The 14,197-nt window shown below is 56.1% G+C and overlaps 1 protein-coding gene across 5 annotated transcripts in view; it reads left to right on the top strand.

The window, feature by feature from the left end:
* Nucleotides 1-14,197, top strand: part of DLGAP2 (DLG associated protein 2) — a 687,758-nt gene that overhangs the window by 376,614 nt on the left and 296,947 nt on the right. For all 5 annotated transcript variants that reach the window (XM_072742322.1, XM_072742318.1, XM_072742319.1 and 2 more), the window contains one exon: nt 4,455-4,487. In XM_072742322.1, the coding sequence (XP_072598423.1) occupies nt 4,455-4,487 (33 nt within the window). The remainder of the gene's footprint in view (nt 1-4,454; nt 4,488-14,197) is intronic.

Genomic DNA, 14,197 nt, shown 5'->3' with positions numbered 1-14,197 from the left:
GGCGGCTGAGTGCCGGTGCCGGGATCGTTGCAGAAGGTGACAGTTTTGCTCCTTGCTTGTTCGGGAAGTGCTGGTGGTGACCGTGGCACCCTGGTTCCACGGGGGCTGCAGGTCTGAAGTGCTCCCTCCCTGCCATTCAGAGGGGGCTTCCTAGGAGGGCAGACGCGGGCCGAGTGGTCTCCACCCGGTGGTCCCGGCCCAGCTGGAGCGGCGCAAAGGACTATGGGAGGAGGAGCGGCAGATGTGCAGGGAGCCCAGTGGCCCCACCGCTGCCCCGCGGGGCTCCCCTCCGCAATCCAGGGCCTGGGTCCCCGCGCCGGCCGCACTGCCTCCTTCAGCAGCAGCCGCGGCGGCACCAGGCCCCCGGCGGCCCGGGCCCAGAGCGAGGTGCGGGTGTCACGGGCCGGCGCCTCCCGGGGTGGGAGAGAGCCGCTGCCCGTGCCCGCCGCGCCCGCGGGCTGACAGCCGCCACCCTAGAAACACCTGCAGGTACGACGCCTGCAGACACACCGGGCGCCGCGGCTCCCGTGTCCCGGCAGAGTGACCGAGGGCACACGCCTCCCGCCCAGGGAAGAGTGGGGAGGCGCTCAGGGTCGGTGCTTCGGCGCCTGGGGAGGAAGCCCACGCGGGGGCTGCGTCTGGCTCAGGCACTGACCCTGTGCCCTTCAAATCGTCACAAGGATTTCTCCGTCTTGCGTCAATTAGCATAAATCAGTGTAGTCTTCTCCTGATTTAAATGAGACTCGGCGCTAATGAAGGTGCATCCACCGGTGTCAGCTTTGACTCCCTTGCACAGTGTGACTGTTGCCCTCGTGGCTGTTCCTCAGGGCGACGGGCTGGTGTGGCTCGGACGCCCCCTCTAACGCGGCGGCCCCTGGTCGGCGCCCGGCCCGGTGCCTGCAGCCAGAGCCCGGCGGGAGGCCCCCACCCAGGGCAGCGGGGGAAGGCGCGACCGCCAGCCGGCCCGGGGCTCAGCCAGTGCTCGAGGGACGCCCGGCGCCGGGCACCTGTCCTCCCGCCGCTCGGCCGAGGGTCAAGGCCAGGGAAGGGCCCCGAGGTGGGCAAAGTGTCGCCAGCCAGGCTGACCTGCTGCTGGGTGAACGCTGGCGCCTTCACTCGAGGTCACCCTTGCCCCCGACAGGCTGCTCCTCCTCCGGCCTCGGCTCTGGTGCCCGCAGGCTGCCATGCGGTCACTGTGCTCTGGAGTGTGGGCCCAGGGGCTGGGGTGTCTCGCTCTGACGCCAGCGAGGCCCCAGGGAAGGGAGCAGCCCTGCACCCACACCCCTGCACCCAGACTCTCACACCTGGGACCCCCACCCTCAGACCCCACACCCCCGGACCCCTGCACCCAAACCCTCACACCTGGACCCCTTACCCAGGACCCTCACACCCAGGACCCCCATACCTGGAACCCAGCCCCGCAACCTCCACACCTGCGACCCCCGCACCCAGGACCCCTGTACCTGTGACCCCTGGGCCCGGACTCCCCTGCACCCGGACCCCCACACCTGGTATCCCCGTACCTGGGACCCCTACACCAAGACCCCCTGCACCCGGGACCCCTGCACTGGGACCCTCTGCACCCAGACCTCCGCAGCTGGTATCCCCGCACCCAGGACCTCGCGCCAGAGCCTGCCCAGCCCTCCCAAAGTTTCCTCGACAGGGAATGACGCCTGGCACAGCTCTCTATGCACGTGAGTGAGGACAGCATGTCAGCAGGGCCCCAAGTACCGTTAGCAGGTCCAAGGGGACGTGCAGGGGCTCGTGAGCGTGGTGACACTGGGTCCTGGCAGTCACCACACACGGGGCATGCTGGCAGTTCAACTAGGGCTCCGCCGTCCCCCGTGACACAGGATCGATTGAGGATCTTGCTGGAAATACTTTAAGGATGAGGCCTGGGTGGCATTTGTGAAACACTTGGGCCCCGAAAGATGTTTCTGTGCCGTCGCCTGTCCCTGGGTCTCTGATCCACAGAATCTGAGTTCACTGAATGTGCCAGCTCCCGTGCCATCTGCGCTGTTGTGCAACCCCCGTGTGTTGACCTGGGTGATTCTGAGCACATCCACCCGTGATAAAGGTCAGATGTGCAGAGAGTCCTACGTTTGTGGGTTGATTTTTGTGCAGATCCAGGTCAGTGCTTGCAATGAGTAGCTTGGTCTGCTCCAGCAGCCCGGCGCTGGGTTCAGGTCCCCAGTCGGGGTGGGAGGGGTGGGCCGGGCCTTGGCAGGGGTGGGCTGACAGGTGAACCTGGTTCTCCTCAGTGCGTGGCTCTGAGGTTCCGCTGCTCAGGCCCCAGGCTGCCGCCCACCCTAGGCCCCTTCCCTGGCTCCATGGTCTGCTGGTGGGGGGGGCCTGAACTGTCACCTCTCTCTGCCCCGTGGACACACACACCTCCTGGGAGTCCCAGGGGGACTCCCGGTCTTGCTCTATCGTGTCACCACGAGGAGAGCTGGGGCTGGGGGACTTAGGGCTCTGTGCTGTTGTGTGTCTTCGGACAGGTCCCTTAGTGCAGATGCCCTGCGGCCTCACACACAATGGGGGCACCAAGGGGTTTGCACCATTAGCTGCAGCGGGCGTGGCACCATGTCCATAGCATGTCATAGAGAAGGTGGACGGAGCTGCACCTGCTGGACCCTGGAGCAGCATGGGGGGCCTGGCCTTGGGAATGGGAGTGAGGCTCCTGGACGTCACACTGCACCCAGGCGAGTGATGCTCATTTCCTGTGTCCTGTAGATCCCAGTGCCTGTGTTCACTGCTCACCTCTGCACCGATCGCTGGCACAAGCTACGGTGGTGCAGGGTTGCAGCCTTGGTGCTGTGCCGGCGTGGCCCTGTCGCCCACCCAGGCCTCCCTCCTGGACCACAGGGGTGAGCTGAGCTTCCTCGGCTGTCCGGGCGGGCGGGCAGGACAGGGAACAAGCCCCTGTGCACCTGCCCATGGTCCCTCCTTTGAAGACTCTGGCTCCTCACCTTCTGGACGCACCCGCTTTGCAATGTGGAGTAGTTAGGGCCTGCGCTCCGCTCTGTTGGGCAGGAGGTGGGTGTCCAGAGCAGACACGGCACCGTGACCCGGGTGACCTGGCCGTGGGGGGGTTGCCTCCCCTGACTCGGACGGCTGTGCTTTCAGGACGTCAGAGCTCCCCATCCGGTGTGCGTTAAAGGACGGTTGTGCCTTCCCTGAGGCGTCCATTGGCGCCCTGTCTCCCTCATCCCCTCCACCCCCCACCACATGTGCGCTCGCCGGGTGGGGCGAGCCTGGGCCCGCAGGCTCCCTCGCCTGTCCCCACCCCGCCCCTGCCACTCCTGCGGTCATCCCCAAACAGAAGACTAACTCATTGCCATTGTTCACTCAGAGATCATCCTTGGGTCTTAATTTTATTTATTTTTAAAGATTTTATTTATTTATTCATGAGAGACACAGAGCGAGGCGGAGACACAGGCAGAGGGAGAAGCAGGCTCCTCGCAGGGGGCCCGATGTGGGACTCGATCCCGGGACCTGGGGTCACGCCCTGGGCCGAAGGCAGACGCTCACCTGCTGAGCCACCCAAGTGCCCCAAGGGTCTGAATTTTATATTAAAAAATGTCCCAGCTCCTGCTATGATCTTGAGTTCCCTCCGCAAACTGTCCATCTCGTGTCCTCCCAGCACCCGGGGGCTGAGGCCACCAGCCCCTTCCTCCGGCCACGCCCGTCTGCCTGCGCCACGCTTGTCCCGAAATCCTCCTGGTCCTTGAGACCCCGTGTAGACGCTGTGCCCTCTGCAAGTCCTTTGCTGCCTCCTGGGGTTGGAATAGAAGGAGGCTGGCGCCAAGGGCTGCTTGAAAGCATTGGCCACCCCGCCGTCCCGTGCTCACGTGGAGGGTGCCTGCATCCCTGCTTTAGGGCCACGGCAGGGCGGGGGGTCACCTGCCTAGAGGACCCAGGGCCTCACTTCTTGCCCACAGTTGCACTTGTACTTACCGTATCGTACTCGCTGTCATAGTTTCCCGAGGAGACCGTGAGGGTCGTGTCCCCCACACGTCTTGGGCCGTTCATAGGGTCTGACGCTGATGGGCGGACCTGCACCCTGAGGACCGTCGGTAGCTGGAGCTTAATGTGCGTCTGTGGTTTTAATTCCGCCCTTTTGCTCGTGCTTGTTGGTGCCTGAAAGCAGACGTAGGAGTTGTGGTTAAAGCAAAGGCTTGGGTGTTAGGGGATGAAATCCGTCATCTGATTGTGCCCAGTGTCCTGGGGGCCCCACGTGGTCATGAGGACATGTGCGTATGCGTGTGCCTGTGACGAAGAGGTGGGTGGTCTGCCGGTGAGGAAGGTGTGAAGGGGCGGCTACACTCGTGCCGTGCAGGGATGTTTGCCCAGGCGTGGGGTGGGCGTGGGCCACGCGCCCAGAGGGCCCCTCCCATGACTGGCGTGAGACCCCGAGACCCCTTAGTAACGGCCTCTCTCTCTTCTGTTTGCAGAATCGCAGTGCACCCTCTGCGGGGAGCCGGAAGGTGAGTGTGCTCGACCCCGTCCCCGCCTCCGCTGGCCATGGCGGGGGCACCGTGGTCGCGGACGGCCGTCGGCGTGTCCCGCCTGCGTTCTCCAGTGTTTGGTGGAAAGTGGGTAAAACCGGCGTGGGGTGCAGGGTGGCAGGGGGCGGTCATCGCTGAGCGGAAAGTGAATCACAGCCACGTTACAACACTTGCCTTTGGGGTTTTGGGTTCACAGATTTTAATCAGGTTTCTCCAGGTAGTAAATGCTGGTGTTAGAAATACGTATTTCATGGCTTTAAATACATTAGCCCCAAGTGCTGATGAGCCTCACCTGAAGCAAGACCTGGGCAAACCACTCTGTGTCATTAGTGAGCGACCGAGAGGCGCAGCAGGAGCTTGCTGCTAGTCAGTGCCATTAAACAGTGCACGATCCGTGTGGTCGAAGATGCTTTCATTTTTTTATTTTTTATTTTTTTCGAAGATACTTTTAAAACGAGAGCTCCTGACTCTGATTTACTTACCTATGTTGGAAAGTAGTGAAGGCCGAAACCTTTCCAGTGTCACAAGAGGAAAGAATAAAAGAAACGCGGTTCGCACGCAGCCTCCGTTGGTGGGGGCCCTGGATGCATCAGAGCTGTGAGGGTCGGGCTCAGCGCGGCGGCGTGTGGCCTCGCCACGGGGCGGGGGTGGCCGCCGGGGCCCGGGACCCCGGGGTGCCTGACTGTGCACGGCTCGAGCACGTGCTCCGTGTCACACAAACATCGTCATATTCACTGCCGAGATTTCCACCCACGAGATGAAAGAACAAAAGGGACCATCGGGTCCATGTAGAAATTCCATCAAACACCCTGTTTCTCCAGTCTTGTGGTTGAGACGTGCCTGAGTCCTCAAACGTCTTGCTCTGTGGGTGAAGGGGTATCCGGTGCACTGCTGTGGCTGCGGCAAAGCGCACGGACTCAAATGGTCACTGGTGCATAAAACCCGAGACTCTGGACACCCGGTGTTTCCGGGGTCAAAGAAAAGCGGAGTTTTGGGGTGGGATGCTGCAGGGAGGCCACCGAGAGCAGGTTTTGTGCGGCGGGCAGTGGCCTCTGAGCGGGAGGGGCCGAGGGTGCCCACAAGGGCCTCCAGCTTGAGCGGGTCCTGCAGGTACTTGGGAACTTCATTTGTTCTTGTTATAACGTCAGTGTCTGTCCCGGGTGGGGAACGTGCGCATCAGGCCTTGGCTTCCTGTGTTGTCCCTGTGCGACACGCGCCTCCTGCTGAGGGTCCTCACTGTGCTCCGAAGCCTGGACCCTCCACCTCGAGGCCCACCCAGACCGTGTGCGCTGCGTGGAGTCCGGTTCCCACTCTCGGCTGCTTCCCGCTGTCCTACGGGGGCACATGCAGCTGGTGTGGTTGCGGGAGGGCGTGGGTTGAGTCAAGGGGGTGTTAGCTGGGGGGGTCCTTGCTCAGAGACAGGGGTTCATGCATTCCTGTGGGCACCCCGGGTCGCGGGACCCCTGCGGCTTGCCCCCACGCAAAGGCAGGGCTGCATCCTCCCCCCGGAAGTGCCCCTGCCCCCACCCTGTCATCGGTCAGAACCCTGGTCGCGCACAGGACCCCTGTCTGCCCGTCCTGGATGACATCCAGCAGGTCCCCCGGTAGCCCACCTGGGTCAGCATCCAATCAGATCACCGATCACCGTGCACCAAAGGTGTAAAGTTGCCAGGGGCAGAGGGAGGAGATGTGCCCCTTCTCGCTCCGGGGGCAGCTCAAGATGTAGATATTTAAGACCCCAACCCCCCCCCCCCAGGAGGCCGTGAGGATCGGGGAGACGGCACAGAGGTTGCATTTGTAGGGCTGCCGGACACACTGCCCTCGTGCCTCGTCCACCTGGGCCTCAGGCTCTGCGGCCACTGCAGCGTTCCAGATACGCCAGTGCAGTTGCTCCAAATCAGAGAAAAGGGAGGAAAGCTTTGATGGCACGGTCTCAGCTGGGCTTTATTTTTCTGTAAAGCACCACCATGCATATTCATACATTTTTAAATCATTTAAGTGATTAGTCTACGTGAGAGCTGCCTGGGCCCAGTGAGTGGAATCCGAAATCAGCTTTGTTGTTGGGTAATGTCTCCAGCAGCTTCTACCGGCTAATTCGTAAAGGCCGCCGCACGGAAAGGATCCGCACCGGAGGCTGGCGCACAGCGCGGAGTTGGATCCGGAGCCTTGTGCTCCTTCCATCCACAGGGTTAAGGCATCGACTCATTAAGCTTCTCTCTTTCTTGTCAGAAAGCTGTTAACAGTCTTTCTCCGCTAAACCAGTGAAGTGGGAAACACCTATTTGCATTTTAATGATTAGTTCTCTTGGAGGGAGCTGGTTCTTTGGATACAGATGGAATAATCAGCATTGTCTCAGGTGATAATACCTGTCAAGCAGCGAGACTGGGAACAAAGTTTATGGGGGGCTGCGGACCTCAGGATTGCAGGCGTGAGCATCCCTGCGAAGGCGGGGCCTGTTTCACAGAGAACATTAGCTTGTAATTGTGCATAAAACATAGATCGAGACCTCAGTACACAAATTCGCTTATCCTTCCTACCTGCCCTGGTTTCTGAACCTTGGGCGACTATATTTTTGAGAGGAGAATGTTTTATGGAGTGTTTTATGTGACTTACCGGCCTCCCTCTTCCTGCCGAGGCTGTACAGGCGGGTGACTCTGAGTTTGGGAGTAGAGCTGCTTACCCAACCAGACTCACCTACCTTTTGCAGGGATACACTCGCCAGAGTGTGTTGCCGAACTAGAGACCGATTATAAACAACAAAAACCAAAAAAAAAAAACCCAATTTGGAGTCTACCGAGAGCAACCTCGTTATTATGGTTTGCTACAGGCCTGAGAGGCAGAGGACGGTCTCGGCTGCATCGTGGCGGTCCTGGTCGCCGTGGTCGCAGTCTGGCGAGATCACTTTGTCAGTTTACCTTGACACACCTCGCATCTCCGACGGTTCATATGCTGAACCCCATCAGTCTAATATAGGAAAATAATTTAAGAGTATATGATCCTTTTCAAGCTTTATTGACAGACACATGACAGCACGTACTTCTAACTAGACCACAGGGAATGTTATGGTAGAACCACAGACGTCGGTTCATGGATGTGCCTATTTGTGTACATTTTTAGGGTTCAATTTGCCCTCCTAGTAAATAGATTCCCTAATGTGGGAAGGCAGATGCCTCGAAGGGCTTAGGAAAACTTATCTGCAATCCCCTACAATGTAATAATGGTGTCTTAACATCTATGTTATTTAACCCAGTTAAAACTAAGGAATAGGGATCCCTGGGTGGCGCAGCGGTTTGGCGCCTGCCTTTGGCCCAGGGCGCGATCCTGGAGACCCGGGATCAAATCCCACGTCGGGCTCCCGGTGCATGGAGCCTGCTTCTCCCTCTGCCTATGTCTCTGCCTCTCTCTCTCTCTCTCTGACTATCATAAATAAATAAATAAATAAAATTAAAACTAAGGAATAAAATAAGCTATTATAATTTAAATTTGGAACAAATAGGTAATGCTACAAAAATATTAGGATGGAGTTTAGCACAGAGGATGTTTAGTAAGAGATGCCTTGAGATGTATGAGTTCAAAAGAAGTCGGCCACGTATGGAGGCATCAGCGTATATTTAGAAGATGTATAGAAATTCTGGTTGCAAAGCAAAATTCAGGTTCAAAAAAATCACAAAAGGTTTAAGATAAGAGGCTTTCATTTTAAATCTGTTTTATTTTTGTTTTTTACTTTGATCATTTGAGGACACAAATTGCATACTGCTCTTAGAATTTTGGACAGAATCTTATGTATCACTACAAATAGAAGGAACCCGAGCTACCTTGTCCCTTCCTCACTCATGAGTAAGAAAAAGTGGGACATGTTTTTAAATACATATTGCGTTTAGCAGCATCATGTTCTCGATTTTTAAGTCAGGTATTTGAGATTTCCCCCCACAAATGACTCTAATCAATGTAAAGCTTCGGTGCTGTTTTTGCTCCTTCATTGGGTAGGTGTCATCCTGAAATGCTAAGATCTCTCACCACGAGGGAAGGACAGGAAGGCTGCTCCTTAAAGCCGGGGCATCGTGGGTTGGGAAGAAGCATTTTGGCCCCACCTCTGCTCTTGCGGGAACGAGGGCGTCCACGCCTCACCTGCAGCTGCTGCCCCATCTCGTTGGGAGATCAGACCTCGTTAATTGTATGCTTTGGGTAAAAATGGTCTTTTCTGTTTGCTATTCTTGGAGGTTTGTGGTAGATAACCAGCATTTATTAAGTTCTCAACATGTGCCAGGCTCTCTAGAAAAAATTAGCGTTGCTTAGGAACTGAAGAATTCAACTGGCTTTTGAGAGAAAACAGAATTCTATTCCAGCCGATCTGCCTTCGGGGACCTCAGAATGGTTAGTGTTTTAGTACAAGTCAGAGAATATGACTTGCTGAAGATACAGGAAGGAAACCCGTTGGTCTTAAAAGGTTAGGGTGGAGGCCTCAGAAGGGTCCTTGCCGTGAGCTTGAGGCACTGCCGGGTGACATGTCACGTGGCCTTTGGTACCCACCTGAGCTTGAATGAAGGAGGTTCATTCTAGGCTCCCAGAGTTCAGGAGAACGTCTACCCCAGAGGATGGGCAACACTCAAGGCCTCAATAGCCTCTGAGAGGTAAAACCCAGAAGGGGGCACAGGATGGGGTGGACATGGGGCACTCAGGCAGGTGTGGGATGCAGGGGCACCTGGCATGGGAAGCGATGGGACACGCCCCTGGAGTGAAACCCAGAATCTCAACGTGTTTTCACCTTTATGAGAAAAAGACTAGAAGACACTGACCAAGGAAGTGTAAAGGAAGCCTGTCACATATCCGGGGTCACGGGTAGAATATAAAGTGACCAGCAAGAAACACACACCCGGGTGTGGATGCCAGGTCTGATTTCCCCGCACCTGTGCCTCGCAGGAGGACCAGGTGGTAAAATGAATGTGAAACTCGTTCCCAGATCCGTGAGGATGCTGTTGGAACCTGAGGGCCGAGGCAAAGTCAACGTCACAAATCATCTACAGAATCTTAGACCACATAGGACTCCGCCTTGCCTAAAAATAGACGATAAAAGCTTATAACCCCTACAAAGAAATTTGGAGGGAATGAAGACATGTGACAGGTGGATAAGCAACCCAGTGCTAGAACTGGCGGCTTGCACAGGGTGTTTAAAAGGACTAACTTGGTTTTTAAAAGGAAAAGAAGCCGTGATGAAGTAACGATCTAGTGCAACAGAAGGACAGATCGAAAACAAACAGCACGTCTGAGAACAGAAAACGTCATTTAAATTCGTGACTGTGCCTGTCTGTTACGTAACAGATTAGATGTTGCCAGACGGAGAATGAGCAAAGCAGAAAACAGATATGAGGATATTTCCCAGAGTTTTGCGTAGAGGGGCTGAGGGGCTTTTACGTGTATTCAATCCATGTAAAGTGGAGTAAAAGACAGATGGGGGAAGGGAGAAAGCCTCAGATAACACAGCATGCAGGAGTCTTAGAGAAAGTCACTGTTTAATGATAAAAGGAAGCTGAAGCAATCACCTACTGTAGAATAGGCCCGAAATGTGGAAAACTAAAGAATAAACAGAGGATTGCAAGGAGCTTCGGACGGATCCCAAGTCCCAGGGGAGACCTGTGTGCATGGGGTCCCAGGGGAGCCAGTCACACCCAGTGAGAGCGGAGGAGCCTCGAGGAGCTGCTGGGGCCCAGGCATCCCGGGCGGGAGCACTGCCGACCGTCTGCCCAGGGGCTCGTGCCTCGTTCACGGCATCGACTTGCTCTGACTTGCTCGCTCGGACGCGGTTCTCCCATGATGTGGGGCCTCCATGGCTCTTCAGCAGGTGCTCGCACAGGCAGCCTGTGCTCTTGTTGGACATGTTTGCAGAAACCCAGGACCCTTTTGGTTCCAGGATTGCACAGGTTCACTTGGACCATGTTCTCCTGGCAAGGAGGGCGTGAAGCGTGAAGAAGCTTCTGTGCTATCCCCATCCTGGGGTCCCCTGATGCTCAGAGAGCCCCGGCTCCTCCCTCACATGCTGGCAGAGTTCCTACCACCCACCATGTGGATGCCGTGTCTGCAGTCTCCCATGCACGCAGCTTCCCTTCCCACCCCCATGTAGCTGCAGGTAACACGCTGCTGTGTCTGGGGCCCCATCTGAGAAGCAGGGCTCTGTGAGTGCGCTCTGGATGTGCAAGGATCTTCTGCAGTGTGATGGACAGAGGAAGGGTAGTACATGCGGACCATGTGCACATGTGTGTTTGCACACACATGTATGTGTGTGTACATGTATGTACATGACTGCATGTGTGCGTGTATACTCATACACGTGCATATATGTGCATGTGTGTCCATGTATGTGCATGCACGTGTCAGTACATGTGTGCATGCTTGTGTGTCTATGCATGTGTGCATGCGTGTGCATGTGTCTGTGACTGTGTACAATGGGTGTGCATGTGTATGCCTGTGTCTGTACATGTATGCATATGTTTGTGTGTGTGTCACATATTTGTGTGTGTGTGTGTGTGTGTGTGTGTGTATGGGGAGGTTACACAGAGAAGGGCCCAGGGAGTGGCTTACATTTGCTATCTTGGCAGACATTAGGGTTCGCATGATGCGGGGAGAGGGGACAGGTACTACTTTTTATTAAAAACAGAGAAGCCTAGGGACAGACTTGCAGGGTCAGCCCTAGCTCTGCCTGCGGGTGGGCCCGTGTCCCTCCCCTCAGAGACCCTTGGTTGTGCCTTGACTTACACTCCTTCCGGGTTCCTCCTCTGCCGATGCTGCTGGCAGGACGTGCCTCGGGCCTGCAGCAGAGCTCCGCGAGCGGAGAGGCCGTGTCCTTCCTACCCTCGCATCTGGGGGCCCGACGAGCCCTGTACACCTCACAGCTGTGTGTTTTTGAGCCAAATGCATGAAACTGACCACTCGGATATCTGGTCTTTTCACTGACAAAGGCAGTTTTGTCAGCTACGCTTAGAATCAGAGGTGAAGCCCCATCCACTAAATATGGTAAGACAGACTGAGACTGGGGATGAGTTGTATGGACCATCTGGTGTCTGAGACTCGGTCACAATCATGCATTTATGTAGAATGATATAAAATGCACAAATGAACCCTAATTTGCACATTTCATTTTTTGGATTATCCAATATCTGAGATTGAGGCATTCAGCTGACATTGAAGCAATTTTACCTCATTAATGTGCTCAAGGAATAAATAAATGCTCTACTTTTCTGGTTGCTGAGCAATTTTAAGTATCAGTTTTCCGATTTAGTGGGTTTAGGCAGAGTACATCTATCCTCCTGTTGCTGAACCGATGCCTGTTTGCTGTGTCCTGAAGCGTTTTCGGGAGATGAAGGCACGTAGGGAATGTATGCGATTGGATGTAGAGGAAGAGCGAACTGGAGTTCCTGCTAGAATTCAAAATAAGCTCCTTCCAGTGCCGAAGAAAGGGCTAAAGGGAGATTCTGCAGAAGACAGGGTCTGACGTTCATCTTGCAGGAGCATGTTTCTGCTTTGAAAGCAAGAGTTTTGTTGTGAAATTTGAGTATCACCCAGGCCGTCTCGTGACACGGGCATGGAATCCCCAAGGGTGGTGTCCTTGGGTCGGCGCTGAGGGCCACGCACCCTAGGGGGAACCCTCGCCGCCTCCGGGAGCTCCAGAAGATGGAGACGCTCGGTGCCTCTATCTCTTGGTGATAGAAGTGAAATTATCTCAGTGTCTCGCTTCCATGCCTCAAAGTCTAGTCCCGTCCTTTAGGCTCGCCTCTGGCCAGCGTGGTGGAGGTGCTTCGGGGAGGACCATTCTGCGCTGGCGGGTACCACGTCGTCCCAGCCATGAGGAAGCATCTGGGCTCTGCGGCCTCCAGGTGGAGTGAGCGACGTGGCACAGTGAGTGCCCGGTGCCACCACCTGCGTAGACCTGCCCCTCCTGGGGTGACTCCGCAGAGCGCGGCCCTGCCATCAGCCTGAGTGTAGTCCTGCGAGGACCCGAGAGGAGGGAGCCAGGCCCCGGGGCAGCTGGCACCCCAAGCTTCAGGAGTCAGGGCTTGTGAGCAGTGTCCGCCCGCCCCTCCGGCTCTGCCCACTCCGGACTTCCTTCCTCCCGAAGGGCTGCTCTGGGGTGGGCACCTGCCTGTCCACAGCACCTCCCAGAGGCAGGGACACGAGCCCCGGTCAAGCCAGCAACCCCTCTCAGACACCGTCCAGTGCTCCCGTCCATATGTCTGATGGGGTGTGTGGTATTCTAGGGTTTTTTAAGTGGCTCACAGAAAGGAGACCACTTTCACCGAGACCCCTTGCAATGATTAGCGATAAGTATTCATGATTTAGCTCTGCTCTCTGTTGCATCTCATTAGCAACGTAATGAATCACAAACGCTCAGGGTTTTGCCGCATCGGCCTTTGTGGGACGGCTCCGAGGGGCATGTCCGACGTAGAGGCAGCATGCGGCCCCCTAGCCGGTCTCGTGATCAGAGGCCCGGAGCTGGCTGTGGGTCTTCGAGGGCCTGCGGGGATGGGGCACAGAGCTCTCGCAGGAGGACGGTCCTCTTGGAGGCGTGGGCAGGGGTCTTACCGTAAAAGCAGATTGGATCTAGGTCCCCTTTTTCTTTTTTCTTTTTCTATTTTCTTTTTTAAGATTTTATTTATCCATTAGAGAACGAGAGCACGAGCAGGGGGAGGAGTAGGGAGCCTGATGCAGGACTCGATCCCAGGACCCTGAGATCCTGACCTGAGTCAGAGGTAGGCACTTCACCAACTGAGCCACCCAGGCACCCTAGGACCTGTTTCTCTTAAAAAAAAAAAAAAAATTGATCAGATAGTTCTCTCTTCACAGGGTTGTAGATTCTACGTATAGAAGATTCTGTTCCGGGGCTGGGGAGAGTTTGCAACAAAGGTGCCAGCTGTGAATGTGCCACATCTCCCTGTACATGCCCGTGGGTTCCTGTGACACAGGCCCCTCTGCGCCCCCCCAGACATGCCATCTTCCCCTCTGAGCTTGGTCACAGCTGACCCTTAGACAAAGCTTTCCCCTGCGGAGCAGAGGTGGTTTTACTGTCTAAAATCACGTGGGCCTTGTTTCAGCAAGACGGGAGACGGGGCTGCCCCATGGCGCAGGGCAGGGGCCAGGCCCCTCATGTGCTCACCTCAGTGACTCCAGGCCGGAGAAGCCAGACGTGTTGGAACATCACCCCTCAGAGGCTGGAAACGGACGGGGCGGTGGACACACGTGCAGCCACTTCGCCGCACACACGTGATTATCAAGCGCCACGACCTCAGTGACTAATAGGAGACCAAACCACTGGGTTTGCTTTAGAAAATAGTTTTGAAATACATGTTGACTCCTGCCTTATATACCAGCTCACTGAGTTTCTGGGGAAAAATCAAAGCTCTGAGTCTGGCAGGAAGGGGCTGGGGCCAGGAGTTAGGAGCCAGCATCCCGGCGTTTGTGGTTAGAGGTGTGGGCTTTCACGGGGACCGAACCCTGTGCGCTGTCGTTCTCATCCTCAAACTTCCTCCGCCTCGGAACTGTGTGTACGCCGGCACGGTGGCGGCTTCGCTGTAAGAGGCTGGGTTTGGTTTTCTGGGTGTTCTGCAGATGCGTACATGGTTTCCGTGACGCTGTGCGTCACTGCCCTGCTATTTAGTGAAACTCCATGTTATATTAGTGACATGTGGTGAAGAAGGCAG

Source organism: Vulpes vulpes, chromosome 16 (assembly GCF_048418805.1).
Source record: "Vulpes vulpes isolate BD-2025 chromosome 16, VulVul3, whole genome shotgun sequence".
In the NCBI taxonomy this organism is placed as follows: Eukaryota; Metazoa; Chordata; class Mammalia; order Carnivora; family Canidae; genus Vulpes; species Vulpes vulpes.
This window is presented reverse-complemented; position numbering and strand designations above follow the sequence as displayed.